This window comes from Dipodomys merriami, unplaced genomic scaffold (assembly GCF_024711535.1).
Source record: "Dipodomys merriami isolate MVZ:Mamm:240054 unplaced genomic scaffold, mDipMer1.0.p SCAF_21, whole genome shotgun sequence".
NCBI classification, from domain to species: Eukaryota; Metazoa; Chordata; class Mammalia; order Rodentia; family Heteromyidae; genus Dipodomys; species Dipodomys merriami.
This window is the reverse complement of record NW_027203493.1, coordinates 27,405,816-27,432,163: the sequence shown is the minus strand read 5'-3', so window position 1 is coordinate 27,432,163 and position 26,348 is coordinate 27,405,816. Positions and strand designations below refer to the sequence as shown.

Sequence of the window (26,348 nt, the reverse complement as noted above, 5' to 3'; positions counted from 1 at the left end):
CTATTGGGCCCAGGACACAGCACATCTTTGAGTCTCAATTCTCATACTTTAAAGGAGAGATATATTTCTGGGGAAGGGCTGAAGAATTTAGTATTCTCATATTGCTTTTGTGTGCTCCTATATGCTGGTACTCTGATTAAAAAGAGCAATACTGCCAGGTGCCCCATGGCTCACACCTGTAATCCTAGCTACTCAGGAGGCTGAGATCTGAGGATCGTGGTTCAAAGCCAGCCCGGGCAGGAAAGTCTGTGAGACTCTAATCTTCAATAAACCACTAGAAAACCAGAAGTGGTGCATTGGCTCAAGCAGTAGAGTGCTTGCCTTGAGCTGAAGAGCTGAGGGACAGTGTCTAGGCCCAGAGTTCAAGCCCCAGGACCGACAAAGAAAAAAAAAAGTTAAATAGAGCAGGAAAGTCTGTGAGACTCTTATTTCCAATCAATCATAGAAAAAGCTGGAAGTGGTGCTGTAGCTCAAGTGGTAGAGTGCCAACCTCGGGCAAAAGGAGCTTATGGACGACATTACCCAGGCTCAGCATTCAAGGCCCAGGACAGGCAAAAAAAAAAAAAAAAAAAAGCAATGCTTAGACCTCCTTTGTAAGGCACACTTGGACCACCTTGGTGCCTCACTTATCCCATAATGTAGATTTTCTAAAGGGCTAACTTGGTACCACTGAAATGACCTTCTTTTCTGCTTTCAGAGATAAGCAGAGTGTGATTTGATAGCTAACCCTTCCTGGGCACCAGGATCCTCTAGAGAACTTTGGAAAGAAATGAAAGACAAATTGCTAGGTCATCCAAACCTATGGAATCACCCTTGTCTAGCTTGGGCCTAGGCATCTGTGTGTGTGTGTGTGTGTGTGTGTGTGTGTGTGTGTGTTTAAAGCTTCCTTTCATCACAATCCAGTATGTAACAAGAACGATGATGTATGGTGTGGGTGATGTATGGATTAAGGATTCCATCATGAAGTTTTCCTGCCATGGGAGGATAGCCCTAGCAGTAGGCTTTCCTGCTCATTCATAGAAATTCTCATGGTTACTAACATTTACAACCTCTTAAATAAGAAGCTTTCCTACAATATGAATCAAAGCTCCAAACTGGAGTTCTGGTCTGGACCTGCAGAAATATGATGGAAGCAATGGTCCCTCCCCCTCCACCCTCAGGGACAGAAAAAGAGAATAATACGTACATGATGATACTTTCTTGAGCTGGTTTTGTGCTCTAATAAAAACCAGGCACTGGTAGGTCATGCCTATAATTGTAGCTGCTCAGGAAGCTGAGATCTGAGGATTATGGTTTGAAGCCAGCAGGGGCAGGGGAAGTCCATGAGACTCTTATCTCCAATTAACCACTAGAAAACTGGAAGTGGCCTTGTGTCTCAAAGTGGTAGATTTTGCTAGCTTTGAGTGGAAAAAGCTCAGGGACAGGGCCTAGGCCCTGAATTCAAGCCCCATACCAACCAAAAACAAAACAAAATACACACACACACACACACACACACACACACACACACACACACACACACACACACACACACACACACACACACACACACAACACCCAGATTTTTCTTTTTTAGGATGTTTTGAAGATCTCTTCATAGGACTCAAGATATACTCTAGCAGCAAATATCTTTCAACTTATAATAGAAACCTGGTACCACACTCCTGAAGTTAAGAGCCATGACTTTCTCTTTCTACAGGCTTTCAGGGAAGGATTCAACCACCACAGCACAAAATCCCTTATTGCCAGACCATGCATCTTAGACTCTCCCCAGTGACCCTACTAATGCCCCACCCACTTCCTAATTGGAAGGGTTGGATGGAGGATGTCAGCACAGCATAGTGTTCTTCTATGATAATCTCCTTTCAAAAAATCCTCTCTCCATACTTTGATCTCTTTTCATAACCTTCCTCCATCTGATATAACAGGAAAAAGCCTTGAAACTAACTCTCTCCTATTCCTGTTATTCCGCATTTTGCACATTTGTCCTACACTTACTTTGATACCTGGCATCAGTGATATTGTACCTTCAAGTTTAAGTCAAGATTTATAAGTACTCACTACATCATGTGGAATTACCTGCATAGGATGAATGTTAGGTAAGAAGAATGTTGTGTTCTTATGGAGACCTGGCTTTGAATCTTTTAACAAATGTGTTAGCCTATCTGTACATCAGACTACATGTGAGCAAAATGTACTACTCATAGAGACCAAGACTAAATGTGACAAACTAGGACTAAGTGTGACAACTGTATATAAAAAACTTAGTGCCTATCCCATATGAAGTGCTCGATGTTATCCATTGTCCAGTTCAGTTGAGCTAAAACTCTAACCATCATAACTCTCCTCCTTAAAACTTCATTGATGGACAGCCAGCTGGAGAGAGACTGTGTTGCCACTTTGTGGGGACATACTTCTCTGTCTGAATTAGTTCCTTCTCTGGTAGCCACCCAGGGAAAGGTCCCACTGAGAAGTGAGTACAAAATCAGGGCCATAACAGCTAACCGAATTAAGCAGATTATCAGGCAGTAGAAAATGCAGTTAAATTTGCATTAGTGAAGCAGATGGCCTGCACAAAGTGATTAAATTAGTTTTATTATGTTTGGAGAATTAATTTGTCACTTTATTATTTTTTCTTTTGTTTATAAAAAAAAGATGTGATTTTTGTTATTTTTGGCAAAAGGGTTTTGTATAAACAGTTTGCCCTTTAATGGAAAACAAGGATAAAGCATCACCACACACACACACACACACACACACACACACACACACACACACACACACACACACACACGCACGCGCACACACACACACACACACACACACACATCACAAGCCTTCTAATTGTCTAATAAGGGGAGGTACAATAATATAGAATGTGGCCTAGAGAACAGAAATGCTGCCATCTATTGCTGGTAAGAACTGACACATTTTCAATTACATAAAAGATATATGTTTTTACCTTCAGTATCTTCAGATCGTAAGCCATTGAGTATTTAAGTCATTTTTGGAGCATTTTTATACCACAGAAGTTTTTAGGATCTGGCATTTGCTAATTTACATTATTAATTACAAACAACATCACCCATCAAGTTATAATCTGGCAAACTTGAGGAGGCAGATTCCTTCTTTTAAAGGTGAGAAAAAAACTAAATGCAGAATCTTTTTCTAAGAACAAATGGAGTCTCTTGAGTGAAGACCAAGGGTTGTTAACCGGGAGATTCTCAGTACTTATTCTTTGAGTACAAATAGTTCTTTCATAGCTCTTTTGAATGGATCAAAGCAAAACTTGGAGTTTTGAAAGACTTCTTTTTTTTTTTAAGTCCTTTTATCTTACTTAACAGTTACTAATGAGCAATCTGGGAATTTCCCCCTTATAAGAAGAGTTTCTTGCACATAGGAACTAGGGTGTAAACTATATATACTTACATATATTGCCTCTATATCCATGTGTAGGTTCTGAAATTTTTTTATTGAAAATCAAATAAATTAGAAGGACTAAACCACCTTTTGTTCACAGAGATGAAGAGAGTTTTGTGGTTTTGTTTTGTTTTGTGCTGAAACTGGGGCCTAGTGGTTGCTAGTGTTCTACCACTTGAGCCACAGTTCCACTTCTGCCTTGTTGATTGTTAACGGGATAGGAATCTCAAACTCTTTCCTCCCTGTGTTGACTCTGAACAGGGACTCTCAGATCTCGACCTTCTGAGTAGCTAGTGTTACAGGTGTGAACCACTGGCACCTGGCTGAGAGTTGGGTTTTTAAAACTGACTATGTACATTGTTAATGTGGAAATTTACACTCTTGTGGGTTTTTTTCTTTTAAATTGTTTAAGAATAGATTTAACTTTACAGGAAACTTGTGAAGATGACATAGAAAACAAAAAGTTAATTAGTATATTACACTACCACACTAACAAACTAATCTTAAAACATTATTTGGCCATATTCTGATTTCCTTGGTTTTTATCTAATGTCCTTTACCTGTTTCAGAAATTCAACTGGGTGACTAAATGAGATTTAGTGGCTCCTTTGGACTTTGAAAATTCCTTAGACTTTCCTTATTTTTTATGTCCTTGATAGTTTTCAGGACTCAGATATTTGGTAGAACACTATATATCCCCCCTTTCCTTTGCTCCTCTCCCACTTAGAATACATGAAAAGTTTTTCTCATACTTAGACTGGATTTGTAGGTTTGGGAGGGGAACAATCCAGAAGGAAAATGCTATTTCATTCAGTATAAGAATCCATGTCACTCGGGGGCTGGGAAGGTAGCTCAGCGGTACAGTGCATGCCTTGCAAGCATGAGGCCCTGGGTTCGATTCCTCAGCACCACATAAATAGACAAAGCCAGCAAAGAATCCATGTCACTGGCCTGTTGGCTCACACCTGTAATCCTAGCTACTCAGGAGGCTGAGATCCAAGGATCTCTGTTCAAAGGCATCCCAGGCAGGAAAGTCTGTGAGATTCTTATCTCCAATGAACCACCAGAAAATGGGAAATGGCACTGTGACTCAAGTGGTAAAGTGTTCACCTTGAGTTGAAGGGCTCAAGGACAGCACCCAGGCCCAGAGTTCAAGCCCTTCCACTGACCAAAAAAAAAAAAAAAAAAAAGAACCCATGTCTATTTGTTTTATATTTTGAATTATAATCAAATAGTTGTTTTTCCATCGTTCATATCTTTGGCCATCTTTGAACATTGGGAGCTCCTTCTGTTGGTTTCTATGTCCCTTTGACACATCCATCACTGTGTTGGGGTGTGGGAATTCATCTTAACTTTTTTTTTTTTTTTTTTTTTTTTGGTAATGGGGCCCTTGTGCTGTCCCTGAGCTCTTTTGCTCAAGGCTAGCACTCTACCACTTGAGCAACAGAGCCACTTCAGGTTTTCTGGTGGTTAATTGGAGATAAGAGTTTCATGGACTTTCCTGCCCAGGCTGGCTTCTAACTGTGATCCTCAGATCTCAGCCTTGTGAGTACATAGGATTACTGATGTGAGCCACTATTGCCCGGCTTCATCTTAACTTTTTGACAGTATAAGGTTATCCATGCTTATCTTGAAAACTCTCTTTTCCTAGTCTAAAAAACAGCCTTTCTACCAAGAGTTCTGGTGCCTCTGATTGGAAAATGGTATTAGAAAGCAAAATTTTGATGCTAGATATACTTGTTGCTATAGGGGTAAAATTATTTTTAAAGCCTTTTAGCTGACAGAAAAAGGATATATGTATATAGCTATAAATATGTAATATATATTTATACAGATACATAATAAGTATGTAATATATTTATGTTTAAGTATATATAAATTAAGTGTATGTGTACATATGTAAATATGAATATTTTTATATAAATATATCTAGATTAAATAAACAGTTTATGCTGATCAACTGAATAGGTCAACTAAGCTATGGTTTACTTTATAAACTAAAATTAGTTTATAGTTTCTTGAGAACCTTCTGGTCTATTCTATTACCACAAGGATCATTGTAGTTCTCACCTTTGTTTATTGATCTGTTATAAACCTTTTGTGAAATGATACTCTTCTGTGAAACTAGTAAGATTCACCTGTGGTTAATGCAGGTGCTCACTTTGGGCTTTGCAATCTGAATTATAATAAACTCTGAAAAGGTCCATTTCTCCCATTATAGGATCTTACAGATTTTTTTTATAGCTTTAAGCCTATGATAACTACTTTTTTCTTTATTGTGGTGCAGTGCTAGGCAAGCACTCTACCTCTGACCTGCATTCCTCAGCCCCCTCTGACATCTTTTAGTAATAACTGCATTTGACATCCTTTCTTGATTAATATTGGTCACTTTCAAAGCAATAAGCTATTAATGTCAGTTTTACATGCCAGTCTATCCTCAATAAGGGTGCAAAGTAGATTCTTCATAAATATTTGTTAACTGTGTGGAATACACACAGCAGTAATTAGGAAGAGGGAAAAATATGTGATTTATTGAAAGCTTTCTACATGCCAAATGCCTTTCCAGCTGTTTGAGAAAATATCATTCAGTTCAGATCTGAATGATATCACATCCTTTCTGTTTGAGGTTTTCTGCAGTCTGAAGCTTAGTTGCTGCATTTTGTGTCACTGGAGTCCCTCTAGCCTAGATGGAGCTGTGTGGGTGGCCTAGGAGGAGGCCAAGGGGCAGAAATGGCAGCACCCATTTAGAGTCTCACCCAAGGCCTATTAGGAAATTGACTCCAATTTGGTCTGTAGAGTGGGGGTTGCTTTTTCCTGTCTTTTCACAATCACAATGAAGGTGACATTGATTTACAAGTCAGTGGGTTGGAGCAGGGAAGGGAGGCTTCTATGGGTGGAAAAGATCAATTAAATGATTATCCCAGCTGCCACACACTAATGCCTTTCTTACTGGGTTTTAGAATCAGGAAGCAGAAGGTTACCACATTTAGCCTTTACAGGAAATCTAATTGCCAACTTCGGGATGCCAAGTTTTATTAGATTGGGAAGAGCGAAGCTTAGCCGGCTGGCAGTTTCTGGCACTACAGAGAGCTTTCTGTTTGCCACCTGGAATTCTACATGATAGCCTTTTCTTCTTTTTTGGGTGGTTTTTACTGAGCTTTATCAATATAAAATTGTTACTTTTATCTGTTGGTGATTTCTATTTGTGTTCTAAGGACTGGGACTAAAAGTTAAGAAAGTATTTTACAGACAATAATTTGTTGAATTCTACTACGTGCTAGACCTTGGTCTAGTGGCCAGGATTGTAATGGTGACCAAAATAAATGCACATGTCTGTAGTATCCTTCTTCTAAAATGCTCTTCCCATAGCTTTGTAATTCCTAAACTGTCATATGTATGAGAATTACCTGGTCAAACCTATACTCCTTGACCAGTCCCCAGAATTTCTGATTCAGTAGGTATGGGGTAGAACCTGAGAATCTGTATGTCTAATAAGTTCCCATGTTCCTAATCAAATGGTAGGTCCTTAGAGAGGCTGTTTTGTTGTTGTTGTTGTTTAATTTTCCTACTACAGTATCCTTCTACTTGTTACTGTATTGCATTTTGTTCCTGGCATTTATTCTCTGATATTAGTTTACCTTCTTGTTGCAATTTTTATCCTTTTCCTACTTAACACCAATAGCAGAAATCCCCATGAAAGCCTTTTACGTTTTTTCTGTTTTTACTGATACCAGTGTTTTAATTCAGACCTTGCATTTGCTTGGGTTGCTAACTTGGCTGGCACTCTACCACTTGAGCTATCCTCTAGCAAAGAATGCACTTTCTTCCTCACTGTCAATCATTTAATAAAAGAGTACCGGCCAGAGTCCATGCTCAGTAAATACCTGAATGCTGAAATATCACAAGAGGCTTGAGTCTTAAGAAAAAGCCTAGAGGCTGGGAAAGTGTCTCAGTGGTAGAGTGCTTGCCTTGCATGCATGAGGCCTTGGGTTCGATTCCTCACCACCACATAAGCAGAAAAAGCCAGAAGTGGTGCTGTGGCTTAAGTGGTAGAGTGCTAGCCTTGAGCTAAAGAGCTGAGGGATGGCACCCAGGCCCAGAGTTCAGGCCCCATGACAACAAAAAAAAGAAAGAAAAGAAAGAAAGAAAGAAGGAAGGAAGGAAGGAAGGAAGGAAGGAAGGAAGGAAGGAAGGAAGGAAGGAAGGAAGAAAGGAAGGAAGGAAGGAAGGAAGGAAGGAAGGAAGGAAGGAAGGAAGGGAAAGGAAAGGAAAGGAAAGGAAAGGAAAGGAAAGGAAAGGAAAGGAAAGGAAAGGAAAAAAGAAAAGAAAAGAAAAAGCACAGGATTCTATGGGAGAATAACAGAGAGATTCTAAGTTATGGTAAAAACACCATGTTGCAGTCTACTTGGGGCAGTTTCTAGACATGGCCTCAATGCCTGTCTTAAACTTTGCATATCAGGATATTGTCTACACATTTGTGGGATTTCTTTGGAAATCACAGGAGGTCACTGTAGATTTGTTTAATCTCTTCATAGCCTTTCCATGGTCCTGTCCACAGTAGAAATCATAAAAAAGCAATTTAGGGCTGGAGATGCTGCTCAAGTTGAAGAACACCTGCCTAGCAAGCACCAAACCCCAGTACTGAGTCCCATCTTCTCCAAAATAAGAACGAAGGAAGGAGAGAAAGAAAGAGGTTACAATTCCATAAGTTATAAGTACAAGGCATCTTGATCTATGTACCCTTCCATTGTTCTCCCACATTATTTTCCCTCCCATCTCTTCCTTCAAGGTATGTTGGTCAATTTTTTACAAAATGTTCATCAATTATAATGACTGCAATTTTGAGCAGATTAACATTCTCTCCAGCAGGAAGCTCTTGCACAAAGTAAGTCAGAAGATATTAAATCCCTAACTCCCAGTTTGGTGGGAGAAGAATCTACACTTGTCCACTTGTTGAATCTGAAAGTGAGAACCCATGCCGATTCCCTGATAGCCTTACCAAAATACCTGCAAAAGTGAACAAAGGTCCCTAGTCTCTTTCTTTGCAGGAGTCAGACCTTCACTGAATCTTACAGATTCTCCCCACTCCCACCCACCCCCGAGAAACAGAAGAACCCTTTGACAGTGTTATGCAAATATGAGACAGGTGAAGGCACCATGCAATTGCCAGCACCCATGCTGAAAGTGCATAGATTTTACTTTTGTGTGGCCTGGGCAGGCTTTGCCCCGTAAAAGTGATGTTTGCATAGCCTAGACCTTCCTTGCCATCTTTGCCAAGCCTGGGCTAAGGGGGAGCAACTCTCCAGGTTTGTTTGCTTGGGGCAGCCAAAGAACCCATGATTTATTTCCCCAGAGTGTGTCATGAAAATGTAAGCACAGAGGACTGGATTATTTTGGAGGATGTAAAGAGAATCTGGTGGGGGCGATGGAGACTCAGGAATTGCAGCCCTCTGGAACCAGGGCAGGGGGCCAGAAGGCCGCCCAGCGTGTTGGGGTAACATAAGCTGTCGCTATTCAGGAGGTGGCCTGTTGTAAGAAAATCTGACCACAACGGGTGCGTGACTACAGCTAAAATTAACCTTGGAGACTTCACACGCCTCTACAGTACTTTGAACTAGACACCCCCAGAAAGGGCACAGGCTGCTCACTGCTGAGGATCTCGCTGCTGCCCTCCTGCTGCGGTTGAGCCATGCCTATAAGTATCAACGTATTGGTTCCCACCAGGGGTCAAAGTCGGGATTCCTGCGACCATTATAAAGTGGTAAGCGACCGCAAGAGACCTTGGCAGGGTCTCTGGGGAGAGCTGATAAAGTTTATTTGAATTGAATTTGTGTTTAGAGACAGGTTCAATTTATTTTCTGTGCTAGGTGGAACCATGAGCCCTCTAAGCCAGCTTTCCATTTGCTCATCACTTCGCTGAGCTAACTGCCACTTCTCTGTTAACTTGATTGTGTGTCCTCATGGGGTAACAGATGAATATTGTATATTTAGAGCAAGAAGAGAAATTGGCAATCTAACACAGTTGTTTAAATCCAAGTAGAGCCAAAGAGGCCAGATGAAGAGAGGGTCAAGGTGGCAGCAGGTGTAACAGGTTTCATTCAGTCTGTTTTCTTAATTGTTTTTAAGCAGGTGCAAATGGGGGGAAGGACAGTTGTAAAGAGTTGGGGGATGTCCAGATGCTTCAGAAAGCGTCCATGTCAGGAAAGGTATTTTTAGGGGCAAGTGGAAGAATTTCCTACCCCTGAGACTGAGAATATTCTGAAAAGAGCACCACAGCCCCCTTCCTGTCCCTGGCTAGCTAGAGTAACCTGATGGGCTCTTTCCAACTGCCAGGCAGCTGCCTCTCTGGATTGCCACTTGCTCTGAAGAATCTGTGTGGGAGCTCTTGTGTGCACAGCAAAAAGGCAAGGTGCACTTTTCCTCCTCTGTGCCTTAGTGTTCGATGATTCATGTCATCCTGGGTAAATGGCTGTCTTTGTGTTTAGGACTATGGTGTTCTGGTTTGACAATCAGAACGGTTGCTTTGATGTGACCTGAATGCCTTAAGGCTGTGACTTTGCAACCTGGAGAACCTCCTTAGTTTATTCTTCTGGCAAATATGACTTAGTTCATTCTTCCCGTCCCAACTCATGGGAGTCCCTCCCTCCTCACACAAGCCTTCCAACCTACTTCCTAGGCAACATTAGCATCATAAAGTGGCCTGGAAGGCTTATTTTTCTGGGAAAGTGCTTCTTTGCTTAGTGATCACTTCTTATAACTGGCTTTGCTGGGATTTGACTGTCAAATGTTGAAATTTTCAGTATCTGGGAGAGCAGATATTCTGTACTGCAAAGGTATGAATGTGGGTATGAATGATGTAAGGAAAAATATATGCACATGAAGATACTTTTTTTTGTTGTTGTTGTCGGTCGTGGGGCTTGAACTCTGGGCCTGGGCGCTGTCCCTCAGCTCTTCAGCTCAAGGTGAGCGCTCTACCACTTGAGCTACAGCGCCACTTCCGGTTTTCTGGTGGTTTATTGGAGATAGGAGTCTCACGGTCTCTCCTGCCCGGGCTGGCTTTGAACCGCGATCCTCAGATCTCAGCCTCCTGAGTAGCTAGGATTACAGGCGTGAGCCACCAGCGCCCGGCCATGAAGATACTTTTAACACAGGTTTGCGGCTGTTTTCTGTATGGATCGCCTTGTTATTCTTCTGCATGTTTTACATCCTCTTGTTGCCTCCAGCCTCCCAGTGCTCTGGTTCATGAAAGGTACAGGCTGCTGGGATACTGGACACAGGACTCTCTGACTTTAGATGTCTGACAGTTAGCATGGTCACACGACTGATGGGGATGTTTTGGAGTAATTGTGTGTGCCTGTGTGTCTGTGTATGTGCACATGTGTATGTATGCACTTCAGTGTGCTAGTGCTGGGGCTTGAACTCAGGGTATGGGTGTTGTCCCTTAGCTTTGTTACTTAAGGCTGGCATTCTACCACTTGAGCCACAGCTCCCTTTCTGAGGGTGTTGTTTTGTTTGTTTGTTTGGTGTTCAATTATAGATAAGAGTCTTATGGGCTTTTCTGCCTGGGCTGCCTTCAATCACTATCATCAAATCTCAACCTTATGAGTAACTAGGATTACATGTATGAGTCGTGTATGCCAACTTGGAGTAATTTTTTTTTTTTATTCCATAAGGCTCACTGCCTTATGGACCAGGTTTCTTTTGAAGCAGATGTTAAAAGTAAACATTTCAGTAGTAGGAAGCTATGTTGTGTGTGGCTCTGAGCTTTGTTGAACATATCTTGCATACATATATAGGGATTTCTATCTTCTTAGAAACCTGACTGGATAGGCACAAGATTTAGAACACCCTCCTCTTCCTTAGGAACCAAAAAGGTACTTCCCATTGTGGCCATCTGAATAAGTAGATCTGATTTTGTGACTGTCTTGTGACAAACATAGAGTTGCTAGCCTGATCTGGAAGGCAGGATTCTGTCCAGGTAAACTCTCAGCTGCTTCATCTATGAAATCCTGTCTATCGGATGGTCATGGGATATATTGGACTAGGTTAACCAAGATGCTTTATAAATTGTGAGCCCTGCTGATGAGAGGCAGAGGCAGTTTTGTTATTGTTAGAGCTTTGTCCTTTTTCTAGAGATGAATCAGTCGGGGCTTTCTTCCAGGACTTTGTAGAATAAATAGTATCTTTGTGCTAATTGTTCTTTTTGTGCTCTGGGCCAGGTTGTCCCCAGGGAAGGGGAAACATCCCTTCTTTCTGGTAGCCTTCCTAGTAATAACCTATTATAACAATATAAAACACAGGCAACCCTGTATGCCCTCAGGCCTGGCAGCTCTGACATCTGAGCTGGAGAAGGGCCCAGAGGGCACAAGGATCAGTTCCACTGTGACCAAGTCTCTTGGCTGTGGAGTTTCTGAGAAAGGAATGAGGTTCCCAAGTTGGGAAGGAAAGGAAAGGAGGTCCTGGAGCAGGGCAGCACCAACCACAGCTGGGAACTGCTTGCACTCCAGAGGTCTTTTTTTAATTTTATTTTTTAAGCCTTTGCCACAATTTTCCCATCGATGGCATGGTGGTTGCTCTGCCAGGTATCCTGAGCCTTTCTTCTCAATGGGGTGTGGAATTCTGGCCTTGTATAAGAATGTCAAACTACCTCAAGTGCCAGAGTGTCTGTGTGAACAGTCCCAAGTTCTTCATTTCTCTACCTGTTTGTGCTCCGGGTGCCATCAGTACCTCTGTTTCACAGGAGTTCTAAGAGTTACATTGCTTGCCCATATTCAGATGCATGAAGAAGTTAGAGCCAGGATTTGATTCTAGACTGACTTTGCACTCCGTACAACATTTTCCCCTTGTCACTTACATGCAGTTCATGGAAGCTTATGGTTTATGGAATAGCATCAATACAGGGATAGCTGCTCACCTAACTAAATGCTTTGGAGGCTTAAACATTTTGTAATCAGTCATCACAAGGTCAATGTCTTATGGTTCCTTATTTATGGCAGGCACATCCCTGGTGTAAAATCATATGAAGACATTGATTTGTACATAAAATGTGATTTTCCAAGGCAATAGGCTCTCCACTTTTCTCTTTTTCTAGATGAGACCAGTGGTGAACCCCACAACCTCTCACCCCCTGCAGTCATAGCTCCTCACAGAAGAGGGGACTCCCTTGGGGGCTTCTCTTACAGAAATCAGGCTGCTAAGAATCTTGTTAAATCTCACTCTAGTATGAAATCTTTAAACCTCCTGTCACTGAACATGATTTTCAAGTGAAAAACAGCCTCAAATCATCACTCTGTATACACAGTTCTGATCAGGTGTTGGGAATTTTATCAATTTTCATTCAACTAGAGTGGTCTGAGTGGCCTTCAAACCAACAAACCAACAACAAAAAAACCTAATTTAAACAACAACAAAAACCCTTTTACTATGAACACAAAACAAAACCCTCTCCCAGGCTTGCCAGAGTGATTGCATTTCCTCACATCCCCCTCCTGGCGTTAAAGCCTGCTCCACCCGGCTGGAAATGTAAATGCGAGTTGGGAAGAGTGACTCACCATTCCCTGCCAGAGCTGCATGCCTCCTCTGACCTCCCAGCCCTGATGGGATGGAAGTGACTCTGGTAAGTTTGACCACTTTGGCTGGGCTGAGACAGGGCCAGGGCCAGTGGCTGGGAGCTGGGAGTACTTTAGTGGTTGGTGGAATGTGTGTGTGTGTGTGTGTGTGTGTGTGTGTGTGTGTGTGTGTGTGTGTGTGTGTGTGTGTGTGTGTGTGTGTGTGTGTGTGTGTGTGTGTGTGTGTGTGTGTGTGTGTGTGTGTGTGTGTGTGTGTGTGTGTGTGTGTGCGCGCGCGCACGCTATCTCTCTCTCTCCTCTCTCCTCTCTCCTGTCACCTCTCTCTCCTCTCTCCCCTCTCTCCCACTGTCTTACCTGGGAGAGTAATGGGACCAGGGCTCTATCTTACAGCTCCTTCCCTTTATCCAATAGGAGGCAAAACTCAACATTTCTTATCATTCCTGAGGATTTCATTTGCTCCAGACAGTACCAGTAAGGGATAGATTTCATGTTGAATTTTTTATTTTAATGTTTTATTATTATAAAGCTGATGCACAGAGGGGTTACAGTTGCATGTCAGGTAATGAGTACATTTCTTTTTAGACAGTGTCATCCCTTCCCTAGCTCTTAGGTTGGATTTCATAGGAAGAGTTTACATTGGACACAACTTCGCTGTGCCTCTCTATCCAGGTGCATCACATAGACTATGCTTCCCAAGTCCTGATTTCATTTGCCTCGCTGAATTCCCTTTTTCTCATGCAAAATCTTTAGCTCTTTCTCTCCTCTTTAAATTTGCATACTCTTGCTGGTTACTCTACAAAACAAATCTCCATGGAGAGGAAAGGGGCCAAGTTTCTATTTGAAAGATTCACCTGTGATACCAGTGCTGACCTTTGTCCCACTGAGTTCTCGCTCCAGACTACCTCAGGCTAGGTCTTCCAAAGCAATCACTTACACTTTTTTTCTGTCTCACCTGTGTGTGTGCTCAGTGGTGCTCAGTATTTGGCTTTCAAATGGAAAAGCTTGATTGAGTACACCTGCTTGTTTCCATGGGTTACAACATCCCGCTAAGTCTGGTTCCTATCAAGGAACTCCAAGCTGGGAGATGTGTGGTAGAACACATTGAATAGGCTTGCCCTCATCCAGGTGTAATAGATGAATATAACAGCAGAATATGCAATTGTATTATGTGTGAAATAATTAGGAACTTTATTTTTAACACTTTTAATGTAGATTTCAACTACAATTTAATTTTTAATATAATGACTGTGGTTAACCAGTTCCTAAACTTGTGAAAATTTTACAGCCAACTCACTTGAGCCTAATACAAGTCCTCAGTATTACACTTCTGGATGATGTGTTTTTATCTTTTTATTTCTTGTCTCTCGGTGTCATGGGATTTGAACTCTGAGCTTCCCATTTGCTAGCCAGGCACTCCACCGCTTGAGTCATTTTTGCTTTAGTTGTTTTTAAACCTCAATCCTCCCAATCTCTGCTTCTCAAATAGCTGGGATTAAAGATGTAAGCCACTGTGCAGTTTTGTAACTTCTTTTTTTTCTTTTGTCGGTGGTGTGGCTTGAACTCTGGGCCTGGGCACTGTCCCTCAGCTCTTCAGCTCAAAGTGAGCACTCTACTGCTTGAGCCACAGCACTACTTCCCGTTTTCTAGTGGTTTATTGGAGATAAGAGTCTCACGGACTTTCCTGACTGGGCTGGCTTTGAACTGTGATCCTCAGATCTCAGCCTCCTGAGTAGCTAGGATTACAGGTGTGAGTCATGGGCTCCCAGCTAAGTTTTTAACTTTCTAAATAGTATTTTAGCATTGGATGGAGCCTACAACCATGCTGCTGAAAGCTGCATCTCAGTCAAGCCCTCCTTACCTGTGGTCTGCACATGAAATATCCAGGCACTTGCCAGTGGCTCACATACGTAATCTAGCTACTCAGGAGGCTGAAATCTGAGGACTGGAAATGTGGTTCAAAACCAGCCCAGGCAAGAAAGTATGTGAGACTCTTATCTCTAATTAACTACTGGAAATGGAGCTGTGGTTCAAGTGGTAGACTGCTAGCCTTGAACAAGGCTGTGAATTCAAGCCCCATCACTATCTCACACAGATACACAATACATGGAATATCATGTTGATCTTATGGACTTTATGATTTAGCCATTTATATGTGTCTGCATCCAATCATCTGTTCATCCACGTCCCCATCTGTCTTTCTGTCCAACTCATCCATACATATATCCATGTGAGCATTCACCAATTTATTTTCCCAGGTCCACTCCTCTGTCACTGCATTTTCTTTCATCCATTCATACACCCATTTAGGGGCCAGTAAGCCAGTAAGTGCTTGCTTACAGAGCTCCTGGAATGAGTCCAGTGGTGTTCTGGTGTTTCAAAGTATATGAAATCTTTACTGCAGAAAAGATAACTAATTGAGGACAATGTGAGTCGTTATAGCAGCCATGATAAAGGTACATGAAAAGTTCTGTAGAAAGCTGAAAAATGGAATAATGAATTCTATGTTAGAATGAGAAGTAGGCTAGGAATGCTTTCCAGAGGCTGGTATTGACATGGATCTTCCTGTCTAGATTAGGCATTTGGGAGTCCAAGGAACAGATCAGGTTCTAAACAAAGGTAGAGAAGAGAAGGATATGAAAAGGTACCGAGGCTGGGGAGCATGGCAGGTAGATTTGTTTAAATTTTATGCTGGGATTTTAAAGAAAGGACACAAGTCTGGCAGGAAGGATTGGTTTAAAAAATGATGGGTATTTTGCCCAGTGAAAAGGATGAGCGAAATTTTCTAGACCAGAATATGTACCAACAGGAGCTAAGGCAACTGTGTGTGTTAAATGAAGGTGCTGATTGACTGGAAAGGAACTGTAGATTAGGGACATAGAGATGGTGGCAACAAAGGTTGCAACCAACACGTAAAGGTATGATGTATGTGTCACAGACAATAGATTATTATCCCATTATCCAGATGTGAAAAACTGAGGCTCTGAGAACAGTGATTTGTCCAAGATCATAAAGCCTTGGCATCTTGTATGTTGGAACAATTGTGGAGTCCTCATCCTTTCTTCTCAATAACACCGTGGAAAAGAAATGAAAACTCAGAGAAGTTAAACATCTTGACAGAAGTCACCCAGGACTTAATGACTGGCTGAGCATGATGGTCCCCAGACCTGGGGAGCCTGTGCCTACCAAGCCAAGCTGAGGCCTTTGGGTTGGGTGGGGGGTAACTGAGAGACAAAGTTGGGGTGTTCTGCAGAGGTGAGGAGCTGTGGAGTGTGGGTGGAGAAAAGGAGGCTACTCCTAAACAGGTCAGTTTGGAACTAGATTGGAGAGAGCCCTGCATAATGAGCCAGGTTCTTACTACCCTGAGGTGTGGCTGTCCTGACAGGTGGCTCTGTTGATGTTTGCTATCAAAAAGAATGTTCAACAGCTGCTCACCTGCTGGAAGGACCTGACTCCGCCCAATTCTCCCACCCCCTGGGAAAGAGGTGCTTAGAAAGAGAATAGGTGAAGTAAATCAGCCATGAATGGAGAGAAAATGCTTGAAAATTTTCCCATGAAGCTCTAACATTGGCTTTCTTGGAACCGTGAGGTGAAAATTGTTCAGCTCACGTTGGAGAGAGACCCATTCCCCCCCCCCCAAAGTGACCAATAAAAGTGCAGTGTCCATCTATACTTAGGACTTTGGTTTTCCAGGGAGCTCATTCTGCTAGGCTTCCTAGGTCAGGTGAGGCTTCCCTTTCTTTTAGCTAGGTACTTTCGACATGTACTTGATCTTTTAGTAAGTAGAAGTGGACAATCATTCACACTACAGCTATTTAGTGAGCACCTATCTGTGGCAGGCAGTGTTCAATGTTTGAAAAAAATTCATCCAGACTAGAAAACAAAACTTATGTCTTGTTGGGGCTAATAACATAGCAAAGAAAGATGGCAAATCAAGTCCTAGCTGTGATGCACCTGGCACACTGTGGGTCCGCTACAGAAGCACATATCTCCTTGCAAACAGGCAATAGTGATCAGGTGAAGGAATAAATGAGACAGTACTTGTTATGCTGTGAGGTGTGGTGTAGCATGTGGCAATAGAGTGTAGAGTGGATGATCTTGCCAGTGAATGTGGATTAACCCAAGGTGTGGAATCTACTCACTTACCCTTAAGATGTGGCCAGTCTCTCCCAGGTTGGAGTACACACCCACCGTGACTTGTCCATGTTCTTAACAAACAATGGTATCATTGTGTGGCTATGTGTCTATTCCCAGGCCTGGCCTCAGCATCTCTACTGCACCTGTGCAGGGCAACCTGGCCCTGCTTCAGACTAGAAGAATGGGGGACTTTTACTTCAGAGCATTCACCGTTCATTGTAGTCCTGCAAAGGTTAACATGTGGTGTATTGACATTTTTATTTTTGCTTTCCTAACACTTGTGAAATTGTGTTTGCTTTGTGCTTCGGTGACATGGGAAAGTATCAGCTCTCCTCAGGGGTCTGTGAGTCCTGAGTGACAAGTGGCCAGCCCAGTTCCCAGGGACAGATGCACTGTGGTGGTTTTTGTGTAATCAGCCTTTTTCTCTTACTGCCTTTCCCACATCACCAGGCTCCTGGCCTTCTGTGGCTAGTGGATCTTGTGTGGGAATCAGCAGTGTCGCTCCATGCAGGGCTACAATCGCTGCTTTTAAACCCTACCCACTCATCATATAGTGTGGGGAAAGGGCCTCAGTTTCCCCATCTATAAAATGGGAAAGTGATACTTTCCTCACAGACACGTTGAGAACTGAAGGAATCCATTGTTTGAAAAGTGTCCACATAGTGCATCATCATCTCCCTTCTGGTAATTAAACACACAGCTGACATGCTCAGTCTGTACTAGGTACAAGACATGGTAGATGGATGATATTTTGGTTTCATAGTAACCTGAATGGTAGTTTAACCCATTTTACAGGTGAAGAAACTGAGGCTCAGATTAAGTAACAACCTAGAAAGTGATGGAGGCATGTTTGATTTTATTTTGGGTCGGGTCATGGGGCCTGAACTCTGGGCCTGGGCACTGTCCCTCAGCTCTTCAGCTCAAGGCTCTACCACTTGAGCCACAGCACCACTTCCGGCTTTTTTTCTTTTTGCTTATATGGTGCTGAGGAATCGAACCCAGGGCCTCATGCATGCAAGGCAAGCACTCTACCACTGAGCCACCTTCCCAGCCCTGGAGGCATGTTTGAAACCTAAATGACTGACTCTAGAGTCAATCTATCATGGACATGTGGTAGATGGTAGGTATAATCCTTCAAAAGACAGAAGCAAGAGCCATACCCAGTACAAGTTGGTGTCCAGCAGTGTTTACTCAGTGCACCATGGCCCCTGTGTAGATCTGGGCAATTTGCTTTGATACTCAGATCTAGAAAAATAGAAAAATAGTCATAGTAAGCCATGCTACTCTCTATAGGTACTTACTTTGTATATGTAACAAAAGGCATACATGTGCCGGGTAGGGGTATCGGAATATGAGTTTGTTGACTGGTTGTATTGACAAAAGGGTTGCTGCAGATTAAAAGGGAAACAAACAGTTACACACTCCCCCTTATGCCCATGCTTTTAATCCTACCCCACCCACTGCCCATCTGGATCCAGGTCTGGATTCATATCCTCAGTGCACATTGAGTACAAAGTATTTCTCAAGATCAAGGGCTGGCAGTGGGATCCAGGTGAGGCAAGTAAAACTCCTATCTTTGTGTTCCTGGAACCCAGCTTTCTAGCCTCCCTGGCTCAAGATCAGCTGAGAAACCACAATATTCCCTGCTGAAAGCAGCGTGTAGTGCTGCCACAAAAGTCCTCCCACTTCTGTGTTTTCCTTGAGGGACAAGTTCCGTCAGGGCTCTTTCTTGAACAGCTCTTGAATCTCTTTTATGACACAAGGTCTCTGTATGATTGGTCTGGAACTCCTTCCTTCCTTCACCTCCCAAGTGCTGGCAGCATAGATGCCTACCACCAAGCTTAGTTATACATGATCTCAAAAGACTCCCAGGACTTGTAAGGAGGTCAGCAGGCCCCAAGGGGCATCCTTGTACATTACAATACTAGCATATTCAGAGTGCGGCCTTGAGCCATCCAGAAAAAGTGAAGTTGTGTTGATTCAAAGCATGGATGATTATAATTCTCATTAAAATCCATTTGGAAAAGAGTTTAAATGGAGTAATTTAAAATGTATGGCTCTCTGGAAGGGAGACAACTCTCCTTGAAACCTACAAGGATTTATTTCTCCTAAACATAGATAGATCAGTGATTAACTTGAATATTAATGTCATTCATTTAATACCTTGTGCCAGACATGTGCAGAGATGATTTCATTTAGTGTGTGAGACAACACTATTATCAGATTGTATAAGTGAAGGACATCAATGCCCAGAAGGGTCCCCCAGCTGTTGGGCAAAGCCACAGTCCTGACATGGGTTGGTGTGTATACTTGAGAGATTGCAGGCACTTGCCTTTGCCATGACTATTGTTATTGAAAGACCACAGATGTCCTTAGTGAAACCTCAGATGGTGGAGGTAGGCATGGAAGGAGGATCATTTCCCTCAAAGTTGGGCATGCGGGGGCCTCCAAAGACAATGGTAGAACTAGAGTCTTTTCCTGAGATGTTGAGGAGTAGAACCAGTGTTTGGGTTCAGCCTCATTGTACTAGGCATCCTTAACTAAAGGTTTTGCTTCTTTGTGTTCCACATTTTTCTTAAGTTCAGAGTTTGTGATGCCATTTAACTCCTCTGGCCAGAAATGAAAGTGTCATCAGCTTTACCCTGGATAACCAATTGTGTGTTTTGATTTGCTTAAAATTATGAACAATTTTGAGAACAATGAGACTATCTGTTCACATTACAGTATCATTTTTGTCTACAGAGTAATCAGAACTAAGCCATTTAACTGCATAATGTTCAGTCATGGAAATGATATTATCTTGATAATATGACCCAAGTCTGGAGTGTGGTCTCTTGAATTGAAGCCAAACAGTAGCAGTTTATGTATAATTAGTATATGGAAGACTGCAACAGATATTGAATGACTGGTCTGATTCAAATCCTAGTCTGTGTTGGCATTTCCTAGTATGAGGTGTATTTTACAATATTTCTCCTGGGACTGTTTTTCTGGTGTCACATGCCTTTTGGACCTGTCTGGTTGTTTGGCATGCCAGTCAGGATTTCTAGCTTGGTTGCTATGACTCCATTCTAGCACTTCTGGTGCAGTTGTTCTGTGGAATTCCTCTTGTGTTCCTTACTTAGACTGTTCCCTCCTTCATCAGAGGGCTAATTACAGTATAAACTTGGCAACATTGTTGTCCCTCTTGGTTTAACACGGTGCAGTTATTATCCATTTTCATTATTACAACTAACAGTCAGATTCTTTACTTTAACTGATACTGTCAAAATTTTTCCCTCTGTGTTTCAGCCTGCTTGGGAGGGAATGATGGGAGTGATAAGCCAACAAATGATGCATTATTTGAAATTCTGTCAGGGGTAATAGAATGAATCAGAATGAATTCACTGCTTTGCCATTGTTGCCCTCCTTTCTCCTGTTAGCTTCTCAAGCCTTTGACAGCAACTGCTCTCACAGAGCCATGCTGGAGGTTCTGGGGAGAGGAATGTGGTGAGAAGGGCTGATAGAGAGGTAGAAGAATGGAGTGTGAAGGCAGCCTCATCAGTCAACTTCCACATGGGTACTAGTATGAAGCCATCCTGCAGCCTTTCTCCTGGGAATGATTTGGTCATTGGAGATGGTTTTGTCCTTTTTTGCTCTATGTTTTTTGGGAGCTTGTCAGATTCTATTGCAAGTTCATGGATACTTTCCAAGGATTAAACCAGTTTCCAGGATCAATGGGTTCCTGCAAAAAAAGTATCAGCAACCCTCTACTCATCATAATTTGGGAGAATGAGGGACTTTGGAGAAGTCCCTTCTGGGTAACAGGCACTCAAGAAGAGTGCCTGCTTTAGTTCTGGCTTAAAATCTTTCAAGTACATGTCACTGAACCTGGTAGAGCCTGTCATGGTCAAAGATGCTGTGGGCTTATTTTTCAAGGGTAACCCTTGGGAGAATGCTTTTCCTGCACAAGCTACTGAAAGAGCAGGTGAAAGAGATGGAGCTAGATTTATGTCCATGTTTAGCATGTCTATGATAGGTGGTTTTTCTTTATGATTCATGTCACAAGGAAAGTACACTGCTGGGGATGGGACATGTGGGAACACTGCAGATAATTAATGATCCTTGTTAGATAGCTTCTGATTAATGAGGTGGTGCTTTGTAGTTGTTTATTTTCCCAGCTCCCTCCTCTTTTCAATCAATAAGAAGATTATGATTTGAGAATTCACTAAGAGCCTGCATTACTGAAGCTCATGTGTAATCAATTCTCTAAACTTTGCCCTTTTTCTCTCTGTTAAGCTTAGCCTAGAAACCCTTACCAACCTCCTGCCTTGGGCCAACTTTCCTGCAAGGCACTATCAAGTGGTCAGTCAGTCGCTGCCCACATCTGGCGGAGGGAGTGAGTCCAGTGTCTAAGTACTCTATGAGTTCTACATAAATGCACCTGAGGGTTTGATCAGGAAATTGAATGACTCCATTGGGGGATGGGCATTGGAGTTGAGTCAGGTATAAAGGACTAGCAGGGCACTGTGTGTGTGTGTATATATTCAAAATTTATCATCTAAAATAATATATATAAAACCTATATAATCTATCTATGTAGCTAGCTAGCTATATAATTTGATTTTCAGCCCTAAGTTTTCTGTCACAAGTGTTCAGCTTGCTCTGGTGGCATTAAAGTAACCAGAGACCCAAAATAGGTGTGACTGTTTGTCAGGGTATCTTGTTTACAAATATTGGTGGTTAGCCTGTTACAGGGTAGGTCAGTTTGGCTTGTAATATACTTGGTATGGTCCACTTTTAGTGGAAGATAAAACTAGCAAGGCTATTAGAAATTAACTTACTCAGAGCCAAGGCTAACAATTTGGTCAGATTCCAAAGATTGTCCTTGTTCAAAGACTGTTATTCCACACACATACACCACCTCCACTGTAAGGGTTAGATACTTTGTGGGAAGAGTGGATGGACAGATTGCCTTTAGTGGGAAGTTGGGAGTCATGGCTAATTGTTTGAGTAGGCAATTAGAGTATGGCTCTGGTCTAATTTCAGTGTTTAGGTAGATTAAAGTAGAGAGAAGAGTATTTTGTTGTTGAGGGGGGAGTCAAATCCAGATCTTTGTGCATGCTAGGCAAATGCTTTACCCCCTGAGCTATTTCCCCAGTCCTTGTTGTTTTCAGACAAAGTTTTACTGCATAGCTCAGGCAGTCCTTGAATTCAAACTCTGAAAGAGTGGGTGACTTGCTAGGTGACATTTAGATAGCAAGGCATATAGAACTAGATTTGAGTTTTGCATTATAAAATTTTAATTCCTTTGGTGAGATCACAACTAAATAGAGGAATGAGCCTGCTATCACCTGGGGAGGAATGACCTCTGTGCATTTTATTCAGAGAAGGAATGTTGCAGAAAGTCTAAGGAAGTCTACTAGCTCACATATCCTGTGTGGAACTTGGCTCTCTAAACCGATAGGAAAGTGCTTTTATTTCATTCTGTCTTTGGCTTTTTTATTTCATTTTTTGTCTTTGGATTTGACAACGGAGGAGAAAACTTTCAGGTGAGAGTTTTCTTGTACTTGTTGGCCTGCTTGGAAAAAAATCCATTCTTTTTCTCTGATGATTCAACTAACACGTTCCCCAAGACGTTCCCCAAGGTGACCCACTTTTACCTTCTGAGGTGCTGTGTACACTATTGTATTTATTAAAGATGTTGGGATTTGCTAGGTTTTATACACAGAATCCCAACAGTGAAAATGTCTGACTTTTAAATTAAAGCGATTACATTTGAGATGATGATCAGGCAGTAACCAATTGCTCTCACACAAGGGTAATTGAAGGGGTGCTGTGTTTTCCTTCTTGGCTTTTGTACAAGGGACCAGGCTCCTGAGAACTCACTAACTCAAAAGCCCTCCTTACCCTGAAATGGCCCGTTCAAAGATGCCCTTTGGGTGGTAACCTCCCCATACGCTTTTTTTTTCATAAAGAGAAAAAGATGAGAAGAAGTGGGGGAGACTTCACTTGTGTTTAGAGCCACAGCCTCTCTAAACCGTCTGGAGCAGACTATTTAGTTCCTTGTCCGCTATCCCATTCAGGTCTCTGCATGTTTTGACGCTTTTTTTTTTTTTTTAAAGCTTTTCCATGGGCCTTGACAGCAGATCTCTCAATAGCGACAGCCTGCTATGGTGAGCTGAATGCCCTGTCGGGCACAATGCTCTGAATTTTAATGGTGCTGGCTGGGCCCGGAAGCTCGCCAAACACTGGGCAGGCAGCTGCCTCAAATCCTGCGATGGGCTCAGACTGGTTTCCTAAAATTGCTTCTGTGCTTTTTTTTTTTGGTAGATCTACACCGACTGGGCCAATCATTATCTCGCCAAATCCGGCCACAAACGGCTTATCAAAGACCTCCAGCAAGATGTGACGGATGGTGTGCTCTTGGCTCAGATCATCCAGGTCGTGGGTAAGTTCTCGTTTGTCCTTGATGGCTCATCTGTTAGAGCTGAGCCTGTCCAGAAGGGTCTAATGGATGGAGAGAAGAACACTGATATCTCTAAGAAAGCCAGGTTGCTGTCTGATGTGTTGAGTTTGATTTTGCCTTTTGACTTCAGTTATGTGGGGGACCAGCTTACTTTTCCAATTGAGATATCAAACACACACACACACACACACACACACACACACACACACACACACGCACACACACGCACACACACACACACACACACACACACACACACACACACACACCTCATCTCAATTTTCTTAGAAGTAAGATTTTCCCGGGGCTAAAGGAAAAGGCTGGTGATTTCTAGCACCTTTCTTGCCTCCTACCATCTTTCTGGCTTTCATCTCATTCCCCTCAACTCATGTTATTTTTCTTTTGAAAGAGAAGAAAAAAGAAAAAGGAACATGGGGCTGGTTTAATCCTGCCAATTCTAATTTAGGTCTGAGAAGTCAAAGGATAAAACTCCAGGGATGGTTGGTAGGTTCTGGTTTTAATACTAGGGGAAAAGAACTTGAGCAATGGATTTTTTTTAACATCTTGGCTGTGAGTTGGGGGAAGAGAGTTGCTCAGGGAAGGCAGTTAGATGGATGCTGGCCATGACTTTGCCTCAGGCTTGAAATGAAGCATCCCCTGGTCCTGCCTGAAAGCTCAGAGTAACTGAGGAGGCGGGAGGTCAATTAAACAGCATTAGGCTGATTGCTGTCGCTGGCAGTCTTGGCAGCTGACTCATGCCAAGGGGATAAAGCCCAGAAAAAGGACAGAAACTCCAGCGCCTCTAGCATATGTTATTGTAGAAGAATTGTTTATCTTTCAAGTGTGAGAAACAAGTAGCCTTTCATAGTTGTCACCCTGCTCAAGTCTGTGGGGTGATACCTAGAAGCACAGGCAGGTGAGTCTAGGCTGAAACTTTTGAGATTGCACCTGCTGCTCAGAGCTAGACATTTCCATGCTGTTTTAGGACTGCTTTCTTAAGAAATAGCAGCTGTTGTCTCTCTTTCTCTCCTTTTCATTCCCCGTGTAACTTTTCTATTGCTATGTGACCAATTGCTAGAAATGCAGCAGCTCAAAACAAGATATCTTCCTTTCACACAATGTCTGTGCATCAGTGGTATAGGGCTGAGCAGGGGACCTGTGCAGAGCTGTAGTCAAGGTGTCTCCAAAGTCCCATCTTCATCAGGGGGCTTACTAACCCCAGTTGCTGGCGGAAATCATACCCTTGGGATTATAGAACTTCTCATTTCCTGGAGGCTGGGTGTTTTGGCCCTTGTCTCCTGAGGTTTCTCTCAGCTCCTTACCACATGGGCCACTTACTTTTTTATTGCCAGCAAGGAAGAAACCAGTGTGCAGGCAGAGTGGGCTGCTGTATTCTATTGGTTTAGGGGCAAGTTAACAGCTGAATCCCAGCTGCTCAGGAGGATATAGATAGGAGGATCATGGTCCGAAGCTGGCCTTGGACCTTGGATTCAAGATGTTCATTACACAATAGCAGCCTCGGTATAACTTTAGTCTACTTAGTCTCTCTCCCCCAGACCGCCAACAGAGGATTACACTGGCCAGGAACTCTTCAACTAAGGCTTGATATCAGCTGCCTCTCTTCCCCTAATTTCATTATACTAGAGTTTACATCTGTTGATGTGTGTGTTTGTGTGTGTGTGTGTATGATAAAGAGAGGGGGAGAGACAGAGATAGAGAGAGAGTGGGGGGGAGGCAGGGAGGGCGGGAGGGAAAGAGAAAGAGAAAACTGGGAGAGCACTGGGACCCAAACAATTGCCGATCAGCCAGCTCAAAGCATTTACTCAGAGTAGCTTGTGAACTCAGGTCTCTTGGTGGAACATACTAATCCCAGCACTTGGGAGGCAGAGGCAAGAGGATCATGAGTTTGAGACTAGCTTGGGTTATGTGGCAAAAACCTGTCAGAGAGAGGAAAAAAGGAAAGAAAGAATGCAGAAAGAATGAAAGAGAAAGGAAGAAAGGAGGAAAGGATAGAAGGAGATGTATTTGTGTGTATATAGATATCTACATATTTCTACCTATGTAACATTTCCCCCAAATTAGGGTCCCGTTGGCCTCAGTGTCCATGGTTGGCAGAAATCTAGTGCTTGTACTTGTTCTTTGGCTAGTACATGCCTCCTCCTTCTGAAAAAGCCAGTTTCTGTCTGCTACCTAGCTCCCAGGTACAGCTGGAGGGACCCTATCATCATTCCACTGCCTGTGACATTGGGCCTGGGTCTTCATTGGATCTGGGTCTGACTTGCTTCCTTTCTGAATCCATAGCATTTAGATTAGTGCTTCCACATAGTAATGTTCAGGGAAAACTGAGAGGATTAGTATAAGAATTTTATTTACTGCAAGTCTGGGTTGGGTAGTTTCCAACAGGTGGCCTGGGTATTTCTCCTTCTCAGCATTCAACATACTTTCTCCATTGCTCCAAACTATATGGCATGCTTTACTCCTTCCCAGGTTCTGCTGTAACTCTCAACTGTCAGCTTTGTGACAGCTTGAAATCCCTAACCTGATACGTGGCTTGCTTCAGTGTAAAGCAGTCAACAGCCTTTTACTTACTTCCTGTGATGGGCAGATAACCACCCACCCCTTCAAGCAGCTTGGAATTTCAAAACCTCTTGTCTTAGTCTGCTCAGGCTGCTATAACAAAATGCCTCAGTCGATATGGCTTATAAATAGCAGAAATCTATTTCTCACAGTTTGGGAAGCTGGAAAGTCCAAGATTGAGATGTTGGCACACTTGGTGTCTG

At 42.7% G+C, this 26,348-nt stretch overlaps 1 protein-coding gene across 8 annotated transcripts in view; it reads left to right on the top strand.

Moving 5' to 3' along the window:
* The window catches only part of Nav2 (neuron navigator 2), a 715,292-nt gene that overhangs the window by 424,938 nt on the left and 264,006 nt on the right, over positions 1 to 26,348 (top strand). For all 8 annotated transcript variants that reach the window (XM_070032729.1, XM_070032731.1, XM_070032725.1 and 5 more), the window contains one exon: positions 23,433 to 23,550. In XM_070032729.1, the coding sequence (XP_069888830.1) occupies positions 23,433 to 23,550 (118 nt within the window). The remainder of the gene's footprint in view (positions 1 to 23,432; positions 23,551 to 26,348) is intronic.